The 17,434-nt window shown below is 40.6% G+C and overlaps 1 protein-coding gene across 1 annotated transcript in view; it reads right to left on the minus strand.

Moving 5' to 3' along the window:
- Nucleotides 1-17,434, minus strand: part of cubn (cubilin (intrinsic factor-cobalamin receptor)) — a 78,955-nt gene that overhangs the window by 28,973 nt on the left and 32,548 nt on the right. The window contains exons 25-38 of the mRNA XM_085286227.1: nt 12,249-12,430; nt 11,027-11,183; nt 10,268-10,458; nt 8,348-8,507; nt 6,945-7,126; nt 6,177-6,345; nt 5,700-5,881; nt 4,519-4,672; nt 4,188-4,304; nt 3,959-4,072; nt 3,311-3,439; nt 3,037-3,169; nt 1,483-1,688; nt 890-1,071 (exon numbers count right to left, since the gene is read on the minus strand). Of these exons, the coding sequence (XP_085142353.1) occupies nt 890-1,071; nt 1,483-1,688; nt 3,037-3,169; nt 3,311-3,439; nt 3,959-4,072; nt 4,188-4,304; nt 4,519-4,672; nt 5,700-5,881; nt 6,177-6,345; nt 6,945-7,126; nt 8,348-8,507; nt 10,268-10,458; nt 11,027-11,183; nt 12,249-12,430 (2,258 nt within the window). The remainder of the gene's footprint in view (nt 1-889; nt 1,072-1,482; nt 1,689-3,036; nt 3,170-3,310; nt 3,440-3,958; nt 4,073-4,187; nt 4,305-4,518; nt 4,673-5,699; nt 5,882-6,176; nt 6,346-6,944; nt 7,127-8,347; nt 8,508-10,267; nt 10,459-11,026; nt 11,184-12,248; nt 12,431-17,434) is intronic.

Here is a 17,434-nt window from a genome sequence, read left to right on the forward strand (position 1 = left end):
GATGTTGCACACTACTGAGTGTCACAGCAAATATAAAAACCATTCCATTCATTGATCTGTAGATCACACAGAATTAGATTTTGTCTTTCAAAATTGGGGTTAGGAGATTGCAACAGGACATGCAAAAGAAAATATCTATATTATCTTTGGTTGGGTTTTTTTGTACTATTTACTAAACATCTCCATCCTGACAAAATACTAACTAGTGTAAGGAGGAAAATACTTAAATTAAGCGCAAACTGATTAATCCACTCGTGTCAGTTCATTTGGAATGTCAGATGCAGATTTGATAAAAATGTATAAATTACGCAGCAACCTAATTCTAAAAGCAAAATTGTTTGCAACTCAATGCGAGTTTTGGTGTCAGGTTCTTCTGCTGCAGGAATTTTACATCCTGCACAACGGGGTTCAAAGAAGGGAAGTCAGTGGATCTATCCTGAAAACTTAGTTTGTGTGGTTTTTACTCTGATTAAAGCATTTACTTTAATAAAGTTTAAAAACATTAAATAAATAAATATTAAATTAAATAAAGTGTTATAATTTCAGAACCATGAACATGGGCACAGACCTTCGATAGAACACACATGGTTGTCCATTATCTCATCAGGTGTGCTTTAACACATGACTATTGTTAGTGGTGCCGACACAACTTCAGCTGCTGCACTATAACAATATGTGAGGTATAGATCTCACACACACACACACACACACACACACACACACACACACACACACACACACACACACACACACACACACACACACACACAACTCTCCCACAAATTCTGAGTTGTTATTGAGCCATAAGTTAATAAAAGTATGTACAATATTATAAAGATGTCACTGATATTGTTTGTAGATTGCAGTCTCTGAGCATTCACAATCTTACTTTCAGGTGGTCATAGTAGCAGTCATAAAGATCCTCGATGTCCATGTCCAAGAAGCGGATTTGGATGTAGCTGTCTCCATCTACAGTTACAGTCCAGTGGTAGTCAGCGTTATTGGGGTATGTCCTGGGATACAGTGGGGATGCTATCTGACCAGATTCCCCAGTCACATCAACACCATACACTGTGGAGCAGTGACACAGAAAAAAGAAACATTTCTCATTATATCCTTTTTTTATTGGTTACACAGAACATAACTGGCTGAACTGACACTGACTTTCTTTGATTCACAACACACCTTACCTACAATGAGGTTATGACTACAACCCACATGTAAAGAAGGTTGAAACTGTATATATAACGTTCCATCTCTACACAGTCTCTTCACTAAAACTCGAGGTATAAAAAGCATAATCTCAAATATCTTATTAAAAATAATATGCTGGTTTTATTCTTTTGGTGACATATTTAGGATCACAGACCAGTAATACCCTTATCCATCCCTAGTACTGACCTCAGGAGAAAAATCTGAGAACCTGAGAAAAATGATGATATAGAAGATGGCTGGTTAATTCTCTCATACACAGACACTCACAGTGTGAGAAGGTGGCTCTGAATCCTGCTCCACTAACTGAAGCGTCTGAGACGAACTTGACCCACATGATATGAGCAATGACAGAGGTGTAGTTGGAAGGAAGCGAGTTTCCACAGAAGCGATCGACTAGAGGCCCAGTGGCGTTGCCTTCTCTGATTTCCAGGTAGTCATTTTGACAATCAGAGTCTCCTTGGAGCTGAAATGTACTAAAACAAAACACAATGCGATTGTTTGTCATATTTACTAATATAGGTTCCTGTGTGTATAGAAAAGTCATAAATTAACAGTGGTACAAGAGTGAATTATCTAACTTTAGTTCATGTAACAGACACCTAAGAAGAGGTGTAGTGCTATTTGTTTAAGTAGCAGAGTGTATCAGTTGTCATTTGTTTCTAAGGCTATTTTAGCACAGTGGGAAGTTTAAATTATTCTGCTGAATCACACATATAACATCACCATCCTTAAGGCCAGCATTGTGGAAATGGAGATGCATTCTCTGAAGGTGGTTACAGATAGCCAGATGTTGTCTAATATAAGGACATTGCTGGACAATACCTCCCACCCACTCCATAATGTGCTGGCCCATCAGAGTGAGAGACCGAGATTACCCAAATGCACCACAGAAAATCCACACAGAGAATGGCTCTTTACAATTTCCCTATCTTAAAGGATACACTGCATTTTGTTGTACACCCTTATCTGCACATCCTCTCAGAGAACATAACTGTCAGTATGATAAGAAGGGCACCTCAATTTCAGATTTCTTTTATATTTTTGTGTAATATATCAGGATATTTATACATTAGAGCTATTTATATTAATAAAGGTATTTTGTAATAGTTTGTAACAGATTGTATTACTTAATCAGCTCTCCACCTGAGTCTCAATCCTCAGGACCTCACACAGTTAAGCTTTTTCTAACAGGCAAGTGCCACAGTGTTTTCAGAGAGACACACTTGTAAAGCCTTTAGTTATTCTTATTATTTTTGTTAGGACATAAATGGTTGGGTGTGTTCATTTTTGAGACACTAATTTGTGCTCCAGGTGGTTCTTAAATAAATATGTTCTAACTACTATCTAAAACGTTATAGTCAAACCTTTCATGGTATATGATAAGGTCTTATACATTGCTTTTCTACTCTACTGGAAGATCTTATACAACATTCATCCATTCATACAAGCACCTTTTTCTATACCTAATGACTCTATTATGATTCAGCTGAAAAACTATGTTGTAACTTACAACATAACCATAAGTCTGTAAGCCAGAAGTATAAATCAGGCATAAGTGCTTCCTGTCTTACATTCACACACATTTATACTCATTAACACATCAGAGAGCAACTTGGTATTCCTCCTTACTCATGCAGACTAGAGAAGCCAGAGATTGAACCACCAACCCTCTGATTAGTAGATGACCCCCTAAAGCCACTCCCACGGATAGCCAGTCAACTAGTAATGCCTGTCTATGGAATACTGCTGATAGGAACTTATTTACAAGCTAACTCTGATAGATTCTTCCAAAGTCAAAAAATCATGCTTAAATTGACTAACATAAACGAGAGCTGGATGCGGTTTCCTGGTGAACTGCGGATGGTCCACACACATTCCACATTAGGTGGATAAGCATCTGGATAGTTAGGACTGTTGAATGCACCAGTCTCCATCACAAGATCTCCTCCACAACCTGAGTAAAGGAAATAAAAAGAAAAAACCTGGATATCTTGTCCGTAAGAGTGTGTATGCATGATAGTAACGTGATTTTTAATTGGTTTTGATCATTTCTTATTGTGTGTGGATATAAGCAGTGTGACCCAGTATGACTTACTAGAAGTGGAGCCCGAGTAGGCAGCTCTGAAACCCTTTCTGGAGTAGGACTGGTCAGAGATGAATTTGACTACCAAAGAGTTGCTGAAGGATGTCACTGGGTGAGGTATTTCAGATCCACAGTAGCGCCCTAACAAAAGACAACATTAAGTTGTAATTTTAACATAAAGTTAATTTCAAAAATGTTAATTCTTTTTCACTTGGCTATCATTGATCTGAATTGTCATAATTTTTCCAGAGAGAACACATCCATAAAACCTGTGCTTATTTTGGTTGGTAGACTATTCGCTCCCTTATTGGGTCTGCTCATTTTTCTACTGCTAATTTGCACTGCTCCTGGTAGAATGCCATTCATTGTTGAAATGAAATAAAGATTGTATTTGAGCCAGTGAAATTAAATGCAACATATTACATTACAAGAATATCCAAACCAGGTGAAAAAGGCATTGTCACAGAACGACACCAACCTTATGTGGAAACTGGGCTGATAAAAAGGCGCTGTGGTCTGATACTCAATAGGATATTGTTTTCAGGATTCAGCACATCTCTTCTCTTATGATTAGAAAGGTTAGCTTAGGCAAGCACCACCCTTCTAAACCTAACTCTTACCAAAAACAGACAAGCAAAGACACATATAGTGAATATTTACCTATAGTAGGTGAATCGTAATTGTCTCCGTCCAAGATCTCCAAGAAATCGTGAGAACAATTGGCAAAGATCATCTCTAAGTCAAAGTCAGTGAATGAAAGGGTCACGTGGTTTACTGGGCACAAAAAGACAAGTCAGTGGTTATTGGAACAGTTTGCATCTCAAGTTTTTCTATATGAAATATATAAAAGAATGACATTTTCTAGTCCTCTTTAACTAAAGCAACTCACATGGTTCCTGTGCTCTAATGATCCAACTACAGTTCTGATTAGGTGGGTATTGTGCTGGATACCTTGGTGATGCAATGGCCCCACCATTATCATCTGTTACAATCGTTGCACCACAAGCTGTTGAAAACAAAAGTACATTGTCACCTGCACTCTGGCTTTGGCAACCAGAACATGGAGATCAAGCTGTTTGCAGCTAAAAAGGAGGAAAACTGAACTGAAAACTGAAGCAGTCTTCTCTGATGTAGCAGGGACAGAGGCATGAGTGGACAATCCCACTACAGCAGACAAATTATATCAGTGTTCAAGTGCAAAGAGGTTAAAGAAGACTGACCCTCAGAGAAGCGAGCGCTGAACCCACGGTGGTTGCCACTGGAGTCTGACCTAAAGCGAACATAAATTGTGTTCTGGGTGGAAGTGAAGGGAGGAACACTGGAACCACACACACGACCAAGCAGAGGAGAAGATGAGGTTGGACCATCATGGATCTACCAATGGACAAGCATATGTTTTCAGTAAAACTGTGGTTGTGTTGGCACATAATAAATGAACAAACAAATCACTTTTCATGCATCTATTTTCATAAATTTTGAGCACAGAAAACACCTTCATATTGACTGGGGTGCACATTAGTTCTTACGTGACAGCTTAGTCAAACTACGCCATGATGCAAAATGCACATATCTCATTAAAAAAAAAGAATATTGATGGGTTTATGATTAATTGATACAAAAACTTCATTTTTAACTGTATTTGCTTGCATACTCTGAGAAGTCCTGTAGAAGTCCTGCAAAAATATACTGAGTATACAGATATATATGGGGTGAAGGTGGCTGTAGCTCAGGTGGTAGAGCGGGTCACCTACTAACTGGACGCTTGGTTTTTCAGCCCCAGTCTACATACTAAATATCCTTGGGCAAGATACTAACCCCATGCTGCTCTCTGATGCATCCATCAGAGTATGAATGTGCATAAATGTTAGATAGGAAGCACTTAGAAACAGTGTAGAAAAAACTGCTGGTGGAAGTGGAATTTAATCTTAAGAGATAGAAAGACCACCCCACAGGGGAGTGGGGATTTTTTTTATACATATCTCTTGTCTCCCTCCCTCAGAGCTAACTAAGGAGTGCAATTTGCTATTGATAAGCTGGACTTTGTATTACTTTACTTGTTGACTCGGACTTGTTTTTTTTGGTCTTACATGTATGCATGTTACATGTGATTTTATAATTTGTTATTCTATGATGGTTTGCATCAAATAAAATAAAAAATAAAAGTTACATTAAAAAAATTCAGAAAGAGCCTAATTGTCTTGAGTCACACCGAATGGAAGTGTATAGATTAATAAATCAGGCACAAGAATGAAAAGTTCACTGTGGACTTTCTTAGTTTGCTGGCTTTTCAAGCAGTGATAGTGCTTTTGCCTGTCTTTGTCAGCCTTAGATACAGCACACAGCAACAACCAAAGACAGCTGCTTTAATATTGCACCAACCAGTTGCTATTCAGTCACTTACAGCCACATAGTCAAAGTTACAGCTGCTGTGATATTCAATGTCCAGGTCTGTAAAGTTCAGAAAGACACGGTGGTTGGGATCCACGCTGATGACCCAGGAACAATCCACATTGTTTGGATAGCTGTTGGGATACAAAGGAGAATGGATTTCCCCTGAAGGTGCTGTGACTGGGCCTCCACAGCCTGCAAGAAGAAAGAGAGTTTATTAAAACCTACAGAGTACTGTATATATACATAAACTCTTAAGGCTTTGTAATTTAAAATGGAAGAAAGATAACAGGTGGTGAATTGTCAGCAGTCAAAAACTATTTCAGTAGTAACAACTCCAATCCAGTTGAGACTACAACAGCTACATTTCTGTAAAATATTGCACCCAGCTACAAAGTCTATAATCAAACTGCAAAACCCAAAGCTCTGATGCTGCATCCAGAAGAAGCATGCAGAGCTGTAAAAGCTGTATTTAATGATGCCTACCCACCTCCCTGGACTTCAGTCCAGCTTGCATTGAATCCTCGACCACTGACATAGGCATCAGATTTGAAGCGCACAGTGAGAAGGTTGCCAGTGCTGGAGACATGCATTGGGGTGGATGTAGTGCTGCATAGCTTAGCCAGCTGTGGGGCTGACAAGTCTGGCCCTCCATAAACCTGAGGAGAAATGACATCAATTCAATAAATAATCAAATGAAAAAGAAATCAAGTCAACAACCAGGTCAATTTATTGCCTTCTGCCATGAACCCCAACCAATCACAATAGTTTCAGTCAGGGGCGTAATTTCCAGGGGGGTTAGGGGGCTTATGACCCCCCCCCCCCCAATAATCATCATCAATCATCAAATCTCAAATATTAATCACTCTCTGACCAAAATTCACTGAACCAGCAGCAAAAGAAGATCAAAACTACGCTTCACGGTTGAACAACATCGTCATGAATTTCCTCTGACTTTGGCTGTTTTGCTTCCACTATGATAAAATCGCACTTCCTGCACAGCTCTCTCTCTCTCTCTCCCAGTGAACTGAGAGAACAGTTTCCCGTCTCAAATCTCTGTTTTCTGCATTATTCGCTTGCTTATTACGCACCAGTCTACTGTTGTGTACAGTGCTGTCGGCCACTGTTTTTGTGGGGGGTTTTGTCATTCAGTGCTTAATTCAACTGAACTGAATTAAAATTATATGAGTTTTGTCATGAATTCAGCTTTTGGTATGTTTATGAACTGACTACTACTAAGCCAACGTCTGTGTCTTACCTCCAGCACATCATAGTTGCAGTCTTGGTGGTACTCAACATCAAATTCATGGATGGTGATAGTTATACTGCTGCCAGCTGATGTGGTGATATACCATATACATTCTCTGTTATCTGGATATCTGTTAGGGTAGCCTGGGCTGCTGAAGGAGCCACTGGGACCAGAGAGATCCCCACCACAACCTGCAGGGACAAAGAAATCACTAAATCATGCATCAAATTAGTATTATTTTGTTTCAGTAATTATTTAGACTAAACAACACTTTTAATAAAGAGATTTTCACAGCACTTTTGTCAGCAGAAGAAAGGAAGGTGAAGAGAAAGCATGAGAAAAGATGCAATAAAGCACGCATTAACTCTTATCAAAACCAGAGATAAAAACCAACAGCCAGCTGACAAGTGTAGTATAAACTTAAAACTGCCTTTATAGTATACCGTCAAAGAAAAAACTACCTCCACTACCTGCAAAAGTCACACCTTCTCTCTATATGTGTGACAATCTGAAGAGACAAAGGAGATGTAGTCCTCAAATTCTTTAATTCTCACTCGCTTTTGCAACTTTGTACTTTTGTGTTACTCACAGCAACAACTCTAACTCATTGTTAGTCCATTTAAAAAACTCGATGCTTTTCCTCGACATTTTGCCGCGACGATTCAAAGAGCCGGAAAGTAAATAAGCGGCAGACAGAAATGAGGCAGGTCGAATCGTCTTGCGTTTCATGCATGCGCAGTAAGTGTTTTCGGCTGTTTCAATGTGGACGCACATCTCTGTGAAAACAACTGAAAAAGATAGTGTGGACGCGAAGCGTTTTCAGACGCCGTTTTCAAATCTATCTGGGCTAGTGTGGACGTAGCCTCAGTGTGTGGATGCACCTCGGTATATGAGATGCAGTACTTCTATTATTAGTCAGCGTTTAGTTACAATGGTCAGTTGTGCTGGAGAGTGTGCAGAGTGGTTGATTTACTGGTTGACATTCCTGCTCTCACTTGCGGCCATGATCTCTCGATAGTGAAGGAAAAAATAAAATAGTGAAAACTGATAGATGAAATGAGGATGTCAGAGATCTTCCTTATTGATAAGGTGATAAGTTTGATCGGGAAGGACTCAGTGAAGAGTGAAAACTCCTCCACATGTGGTGGTTTGGCCAACACACCAGAATGCCTTCTTGATGGCTTCAAGGTGAGGTGTGTTGACCTAGGAGGAGACCCCAGAGCAGATCCAGAACACGCTAGAGAGATTAGATCTCTGTGCTAAGTTAGTAGCACGTATTTAAAAATACAAAAATTCAATTTCATTTATTTATATAAATGTTTTAAAAACTATTTTAAATACTATAGTACACAGTATGTTTGTAATGGTTCTCTTGATCTGGTCTATAACAATCAAATATATTTCCCTCTTACCATTTTGGTACCACATCATCTGGAAGCCTGATGTCGAAACAGTTGAATCAGTTCTGAACACAATGTTGAGGGCTGAGCTTGTAGTGCTGCCGGCCGGGGGAGGAGTGTATCCACAGAATGTGCCAATCAGAGGCGCTTCTTGGTTAGGTCCATCATAGAGCTAGGGCAAGGATATACAGAGAAAGCAGAAAGTATGCACTGAAAATGGGCAGGAATGCCATGCTAATTTGGGGCTTGCTACGATTTCTTTGAACTGTTCTTTTTCCAGTGTGGAATGATTGCACAGCATACATAATTAATTATGTTTAAAAATTGTTTGGCCATTCTAGTGTATAGCGCAGTGGTCTGTGACCACAGTAAAGCATTCCCCTTCCACTTGGCATCGCCGCCTTTCTAGGCCATACCAGAGCCAAACACTTCTCAGTGGCAGAATTCTTAAGTTCTGCCTACTCTATTCACAATATCACTGCAATTCCCCAGTACTTCCTCTTTTCCAAACTCATGCTCCCAGGCCTACATCACTGGCATCGGTGATGACCCCGGATGAATGGGGAGACCAGACAGGTCTTGAAAAGAAGTCTGACATACATCCTTTGCGTTGCAATTCATTCAGTGGTTCAGACAGTTGTGAAAAATTGGGAACAATCTGGTAGTATGAGCCAGCCATGCAAGGAAACCTTTGATCTCCTTTGATGTTAATTGGAAATGACACGATGTGACCAAGGAATCTGAAATATGTTCTGAAAAGGTTGGAGTTTTTCATATTGACAGTCAGCTTGGCCTCCTGGAGCTTTTGGAATAGTGTGGGGATGCCCTCATGGTACTGTTCCCATGATGATGAATAGATGATTATGTCATCCAGATAATAGGTTATTTCCATTAGTTACTGGAAGGTTGCTGGTGCATAGACTGAAGGCTATGACCTTGATTTGATATAATCCTGCAGGAAAGGTTAAAAACAGTCTTATCTCATCTATTCTCCATCTGGCACTGCCAGTATCTATTGTCCATGTCAATAGTGGAGAAGACTCAAGGCAGCCAGGGAGTCTAGCATTTCCTAAATGGTGGTCAAAGGGTGAGCATCTGTCTACATGACCACACACTGCTTTATGTAATTAACACAGAAACAGGGCTTCCTACTTTTGAGATGAGGGTCGCAGGTGATGTCCAAGCAGGTGAGAATAATTCAATGATGTTTCCCGCTGACATTTCCTCCACTAGCTCGTTCATTATTTTGAGTTTTGCTCAGACGACTCAGTGTTCAATGGGCACTTCCCAGGTGACAACGATTTAAGGAGTTAGCAGATAAAGAGGTGTAGAGAGAATTTTCTCCTTAACATCACAGATTTCCTCAGTCACACTGTGACATGTTTTTACATGTGCGAAATAGCATCTGCCATTGAAGTCATTACAGCTCAGATTTCCTTTAGCATCTCTGACAGGTAACATTTAAAAACAGGCAAATTTCGTTTTCTGGTTGTTATCCTGCTGCTCTCCTTAAACTCATGAACCATGCAGCTTAAGTTCTTATAACTTTTTGTGGGTCTGCCAGAAGTTGCATAATGAGGACGTTTTATCATTGAAGGAGGGAAAAACAGATAATGTTAAAGTAGCAGTCATTTAAAGCAAATCATTAACTCACAAAACGTTGAAACTTATTTCAGCAGCCAATTTATAGATGTTTATTTTATTGGGATAGTTGCAAATTTTAGTAACTGTTATCTTTAGTTAATGTCACATAATAAAAAACCAAAGGGGTCAGTTGTATATACAAGTATTTCAATTTTTGTAAACAAATTGGATTGAAAAGATGCACAAAATCAAATTTTGTTTATTTACAAACATGCCTGGTGAGAGTTTCGAGTCATTCTTTCTTTTATTTATTTTCTTTTATAATGTTGAGAGATGTGGATGTGTTACCTTAATGTAATCGAATGTACAAGCAGCAGAGGTGGCCTCTAGCTGGAAGGCTGTAAAGGTGTAGTTGACGGTATTTCCACCGCTGGCTTGGATTGTCCAGCTACACTGGCTGTTGTCCGGATAGTTGTTGGGAAAGTTCAGTGACTCGATCACTCCTCTGTGTTTGCCAGAGATCAAAATACTATTGCATTCTGAAATAAAGAAATATTGAACACAATAAGAAGATCACATATGGTATTCCTACTCCGATAAATGGAAATTATTAAAAAGAATATGTGCAGGATCATCATTATCATTTGTTAGCCATCTTTACAAGAACAAGAAAGTTATGTAATAGCATATATAGCAAACTCAAGTATTTTAGTTATCACTGATGATGACTAATTTTATCTGACCTTGTGGCCTGATGTTTTTATCCAACACTTCTATTATTTAAATTAGTGCTGTCAGTGTTAATCTAAATAAAATGACCTTAAAGCCATAACCGCATTAACGCAGTAAATCTCCGTTAGCAAGTTAGCGTGGATCGCCCTGTGCGCGGGGCTACATGGCACTAACGCGTAAACAAGCTGATGCCGTGTTAATGCGGTTATGGCGTTAACATCATTTTAACGAGATTAACGCTAAAAGCACTAATTTAAATACAATTTTGGCCATCTCTGGTAATATCTCATAAATTATCAGAATTGCTCCAAATCTTCGTAATTATTTAAATTCACAAACATAGATAATGTAAAGAAACAAAATATGTTTTCTTACGAGAAGTGTAGGAGGCAAGGAAGCCTCCTGCGTTGACGCTGCTGTCTGTGCGGAGTTTGACGTAGAGCTCATTGCTGGAAGAGTTGATGGTACTCGGCAGGTCACTGCCACACAGCTTGGCCAGTTGTGGAGCACTGCTGCTGTTGCCATCATGTACCTAACAGATACAGATAACAGAAACAAAATGAAATTTAGAAGTAAAATGAACTAAAGAAAAACAATTTCAATAATTGAAATTTTTGAAAGTGTTATTTTCAACACAGGGAGTAACAACTTGTTTACATATGTGTATGAAAAAAAAGCAAACAAAATCTAACAAAATATGCACTACTTTGTCATAATTACACCAACCTAAAATACTGGCAGCCACCAGTGCTACCCCTCTGCCTCCTAGTAGATACACTCATGGTATCACTTTCCAAATCAATTTCCAGAAAACTTGACCTCTAACCTTTGACCTTGATCTCATTGAGATTCAAACTCATCCAAGATTTTAAGTTGCTACACCTATGGTATCGATTTGAAAATTCTGTTGACTTCCTTCTTGCAGTTATTTTAGATTCTGAAATGTGCTTTAAAACTTCATTACCAGGATAGCTTTCTTCAGACTTGGGAATATCACCAAAATTTGACCCTTCCTGACTTGTCATTATGCTGAAAAACTAATGTATTTATCTCTGGTAAAGTGGGTCACTACAGTGCTCCCTTTGTTGGGCTTCCCCATAAAACTACAAATAGGCTGCAGGTTATCCTGAATTCTGTTTCAAGGTTATTAATGAAAACCAATGACAGAGAGCACATCAGTCCCCTCTTAGCAGAGTTATACTGGCTTCTAGTACTCATTAGAATAAAAACACCAAGAATGAACTAAACCTTGACTCCTTTTTCTCTCCCTTTTTCTCCAATCTTTTTTCATAATCTGATAAAGCCTCTGGGCTGAGTGTTGGCTTTCTCCGAGTCCTTTAGATCCCACTGACACCTCCAAGCAAGTTGTTTTATACCCTAAACTGAAAAAAACCTACTTCAGTCTAGCTTTGTAATGATTTTGTTGTTGTTTTCAAACACCAAGCTGAGTAAGCCTGCTGCGCATCCATGTTTATCTACAGTTATGTACATCCATTAGAAAATGTTTGAATATGCCCCAAAATGAAACGTTCAATTACTTTCATACTTTAGTCTTGCATAACAATGCAACCATATGACTTAGAGGTAGAATACTCACAGCCACATAATCATAATAACAGTTAGCATTAGATTCCAGATGGAAATCAGAGAAAGAGAGCAGGAGTTTGTTGCCCTGGTTGGTCCTAATGTTCCAGTAGCACTCAGCATTTGGGTGGTAGGGTAGCGGGTAGTTAGGAGAGGAGAATGCTCCAGATGCAGTTGTCAACGTCCCTCCACAGCCTTGGAACAAAGGATAAAATAAAACATGTAGATGAGAGGAAAAAAGACAGAAAGCATATTTTTATTTATTTATTTTTTTACATTTTACTGTTACAATCAAACTTGAAATGAAAAAGTACTGTTTTCTACATGCTGTAATTGTTGTACAGTAAAGGGTAAACATTTCTTGTTATTATTAAAGGTATGAAATAAAGTCTTGTGAAACATACCAACTGGTCAGCTGGCTTACGCCTTAGATAAGAAGATGGAAGTATAGCTAGACAATTCCCTCATAAGCTTCAATCAGCAGGTGGACTGTGGAGAGGGTCCTTTCAGTGTTTCAGGTCCTCTTTACAAAAAACTATATAACCTATATATAGTTTGAGACATTGTGGATGTTGGGTATCGAAGAATCCATAGGTCCCTCATCCTATTCATGTAACCCCTTCAGCCAGGGTTACTTGTGTAGTAGCATTCCAACAATGACACACACACATATATATATATGTATACATATACATACACTCAACAAAAATATAAACGCAACACCTTTGTTACTGCTCCCATTCCCCATGGGATGGACGTAGAGACCTAAAATTCATTCCAGATACACAATATAACCATCCCTCCCAAACAGTGGTCACAAATCAGGTCTGGGAGGGCATCAGGGCTATCACGGACTACAAAAGAAGAACACCATCACCCTCAGCCGACAGTTCTACTCTGGCTGAGGATCTAAATCTCTTTTATGCCCGTTTTGACAGGGAGAACACCGACCCTGTCCTGTCCTCTCTCCCCTCAACCGACCCTGCTCCGGTCCTGAACACTCATGAGCTGAGGCGTGTGTTCCGGAGCATTAACACCAGGAAGGCGGCCGGGCCGGATGGAGTGCTGGGCCGGGTGCTAAAAGACTGTGCTGCGGACCTGGCGGACGTCTTCACCTCTATATATAACACCTCGTTGTCCTGTTCACTGGTACCATCCTGTTTCAAAGCAGCAACCATCGTTCCCATCCCAAAACAGTCAAATGTCACATGTCTGAACGATTTCAGACCTGTGGCACTCACCCCCATTCCCGCCAAATGCCTGGAGAGACTGGTCATTAAACACATCAGAGCTGCTTTTCCACCATCCCTGGACTCGCACCAGTTTGCATACAGGGAGAACCGGTCAACCGAGGATGCGATCGCCACAGTGCTGCACACATTACTGAAGCACTTGGAACACAGGAACACCTATGCACGGCTCCTCTTTGTAGACTACAGCTCGGCTTTTAATACCATCCGGCCATACAAACTACGTCCCAAACTCCACCAACTGGGACTTAACTCCTCTCTGTGCAACTGGATTGTGGACTTCCTCACTAACCGTAGACAGAGTGTCAGAGTGGGTAAGAACACCTCTTCCACCCTTGTGGTCAACACCGGTGCCCCTCAGGGGTGTGTTCTGAGCCCTCTGCTATACACTCTCTTCACCCATGACTGTATTTCCTCCTGCGCGTCCAATCTCATTGTTAAGTTTGCAGATGACACTACAGTGCTCGGACTTATATCCAACAACGATGAGACAAACTATAGGACAGAGGTGCAACAACTAGAGTCATGGTGCCACGACAATAACTTGGTCTTAAACACCAAAAAGACCAAGGAGATCATTGTAGATTTCTGGAAGATGGGCCATAACAACCATCTGCCTCTCTTCATTGGCAGTGAGGCGGTGGAGAGGGTGAGCAGTTTTAAATTCTTGGGGGTAACTGTGACCGAGGACCTGTCCTGGGGCAACCATATCACCTCAGTTGTACGGAAGGCCCAACAGCGCCTCTACTACCTGAGGAGACTGCGGAGCGCACACATTCCCAGATCTCTGATGTTGAACTTCTACAACTGTGCCATCAGCAGCGTTCTGACGTATGGATTTCTAGTGTGGTTCCCCAGCTGCACCAAGGCCGATCAGCAAGCACTCCAGCGGGTGGTGAAAGAAGCTGGCAGAATTATTGGAACAAGTCTGCCAGAGATCAGTAATATCTTCCCCACTCACTGTCTGAGGAGGGTGCACAGTATCCTGCGGGACCAACATCACCCTGCGCGCCACCTTTTCCATCTGCTGCCCTCAGGGAGAAGGTACAGGTCTATACAGGCCAGAACATCCAGACTGGCCAACAGCCTGTATCCACAGGCTGTGAGGCTCCTGAACTCTCTGCCCCCCTCTCACGGACAATAACCATATCCAACTTCTTAATAGCAATGAACTGGTCTGCATTGGTGCATCATATCTTTATTCTCTTCCCCCTCCTGCCCGCCCCCCCCCCCCCCTCTTTCTTAAATAGATAACTATCATATCTGATATCATATCTCACAGTACAATAATATTGAATGGGTTGCATTGTTGTATTGGGGTCCTTAGGGACTAGAAAAGCGCTATACAAATGCAGGCCATTTACCATTTTGTCATGTTTCTCAGGTCTTTGTCTGAATTTCTACGAACATTATTGCTAAGGATTGTCTTATTGCATTGGAGTCACACTGGGTTAAATATGTACACTTGGGTTTTAAGGGGTATTTATTATTTTCTTCTTTTTTTTTTTTTCTTTTTTTTTTTTGGGTTGTATGGAAGCCCCAAACGCAATCTCATTGTTCTTGACAATGACAATAAATAAATAAATAAAAATAAAATCAGTCCAAATGTGTGGTAGTGGGCACATCTGCCATATTGAGATAATCCATCCCACCTCACAGGTGTGCCACATCAGGATGCTGATCTGACATCATGAGTAGTGCACAGGTGTACCTCAGACTGCCCACAACAAAAGGCCACCCTGGAATGTGCAGTTTTGTCTCACAGCAAAATGCCACAGATGCCACAAGCAATGAGGGAGTGTGCAATTGGCATGCTGACAGCAGGAATGTCAACCAGATCTGTCGCCCGTGCATTGAATGTTCATTTCTCAACCATAAGCCGTCTCCACAGGCGTTTCAGAGAATATGGCAGCACATCCAACCGGCCTCACAACCGCAGACCTCGTGTAACCACACCAGCCCAGGACCTCCACATCCAGCAGGTTCACCTCCAAGATCGTCTGAGACCAGCCACCCAGACAGCTGCTGGAACAATTGGTTTGCACAACCAAACAATTTCTGCACAAACTGTCAGAAACCGTCTCAGGGACGCTCAACTGCATGCCCGTCGTCCTCATCGGGGTCTTGACCTGACTCCAGCTCGTCGCCGTAACAGACTTGTGTGGGCAAATGCTCACATTCGATGGCGTCTGGCACGTTGGAGAGGTGTGCGCTTCACGGATGAATCATGGTTCACATTGTTCAGGGCAGATGGCAGCTGAGAATGTCCCAGTTCTTGCATGGCCAGCATACTCACCGGACATGTCACCCATTGAGCATGTTCGGGATGTGCTTGACCGGCGTATACGACAGCGTGTACCAGTTCCCACGAATATCCAACAACCTCGCACAGCCATTGAAGTGGAGTGGACCAACATTCCACAGGCCACAATTGACAATCTGATAGACTCCATGCGACGATGTGTTGCACTGCATGAGGCAAATGGTGGTCACACCAGATACTGACCGGTTCTGGGTCCCCAGACCCCCAATAGCGCAAAAAACTGCACATTCCAGGGTGGCCTTTTGTTGTGGGCAGTCTGAGGTACACCTGTGCACTACTCATGATGTCAGATCAGCATCCTGATGTGGCACACCTGTGAGGTGGGATGGATTATCTCAATATAGCAGATGTGCCCACTACCACACATTTGGACTGATTTGTGACCACTGTTTGGGAGGGATGGTTATATTGTGTATCTGGAATGAATTTTAGGTCTCTACGTCCATCCCATGGGGAATGGGAGCAAAAACAAAAGTGTTGCGTTTATATTTTTGTTGAGTGTACATATATATATATATATATATATATATGTACACTCAACAAAAATATAAACGCAACACTTTTGTTTTTGCTATATATATATATATTATATATATATGGTGCAACGATGCACAAAATTCACGGTTCGGTTCGATACTTTGGTGTCACCGTTCGATATTTTTTCGATACAAAAAAAATGTTCATGCCTTTTTAGTTTGTCATTTATTAAAATTATAAATATATATTTTAACTCAAAAGTACAGTTTTTAAATTTAATGTTGCTGAAACAAAAGTAATTAAAAAAATAAATATATCTCAGGGCTCTCAAAATTTCAAAATCCCTGGTAGCCCTTCGGGCAGGGACTCTTCAGTTTTTGGTAGCCCAAAATAAATGTAAGTAGCCCGAATAAAAAGGAGAGCAATTTTTTTGATTGATGTTTTGTTTCCTTTACAATATTATACATTAAAGTGTAATATTGTAAAGGAAACAAAACATTAATCAAAAAATTGTTGAAACACAAATTACAACATTGTATAAAAATTACAATCATCAACTCAAATACTTGGTTCTAATTGAACAGAAATTTCTATGAACTTGTAAGAACTGTGTAGGACATGGATCAGTCTGTGTCAGATCCTGAATTTGAAATTTCCACTGAAGTCACGGGTAAGAGACAAGTGGAACCAAGATCGAGGCCATTTGCTTTTTGAAGTTTGCAAAGACTGCTAAATTTTGCCAGTGGTAGTTCACTCTTTGCAACATAGTAGCTGTTCTAAACTGATTTTCAGGTTTATTTTTAGTATGTTATTTGCAATTGGTGTTTGTTCTGGGAAAGATATTGCAGACTGAGCAATAATGCGTTTCTTGCATTTCTCATGGGTTCTAATGGGGGCCTTTCTTAAAATGACTGGTCCCAGTAACAAAGGCGCTTGTCGACTCAGAAATCGAGAGAAAACCAACAACACTGTTGTAACTTTATGCAGTGTTGCTCCAACTGCCCGTGTAGCGTGGGTTGTGGTCAACAATAACTTTAGACCAAGCACAGAGGACTGAGACGAGGCTATGGTGGAGGTCCGGACTTTTACTCCATAAGCTCAGAACACATACAATAACACAGTACCACCTACTGGTGGGAGGTAGTAATA

This window comes from Mchenga conophoros, linkage group LG9 (genome assembly GCF_057382185.1).
Source record: "Mchenga conophoros isolate Kocher_MC1m ecotype Shallow Benthic linkage group LG9, M_conophoros_male_GT1.1, whole genome shotgun sequence".
Classification (NCBI taxonomy): Eukaryota; Metazoa; Chordata; class Actinopteri; order Cichliformes; family Cichlidae; genus Mchenga; species Mchenga conophoros.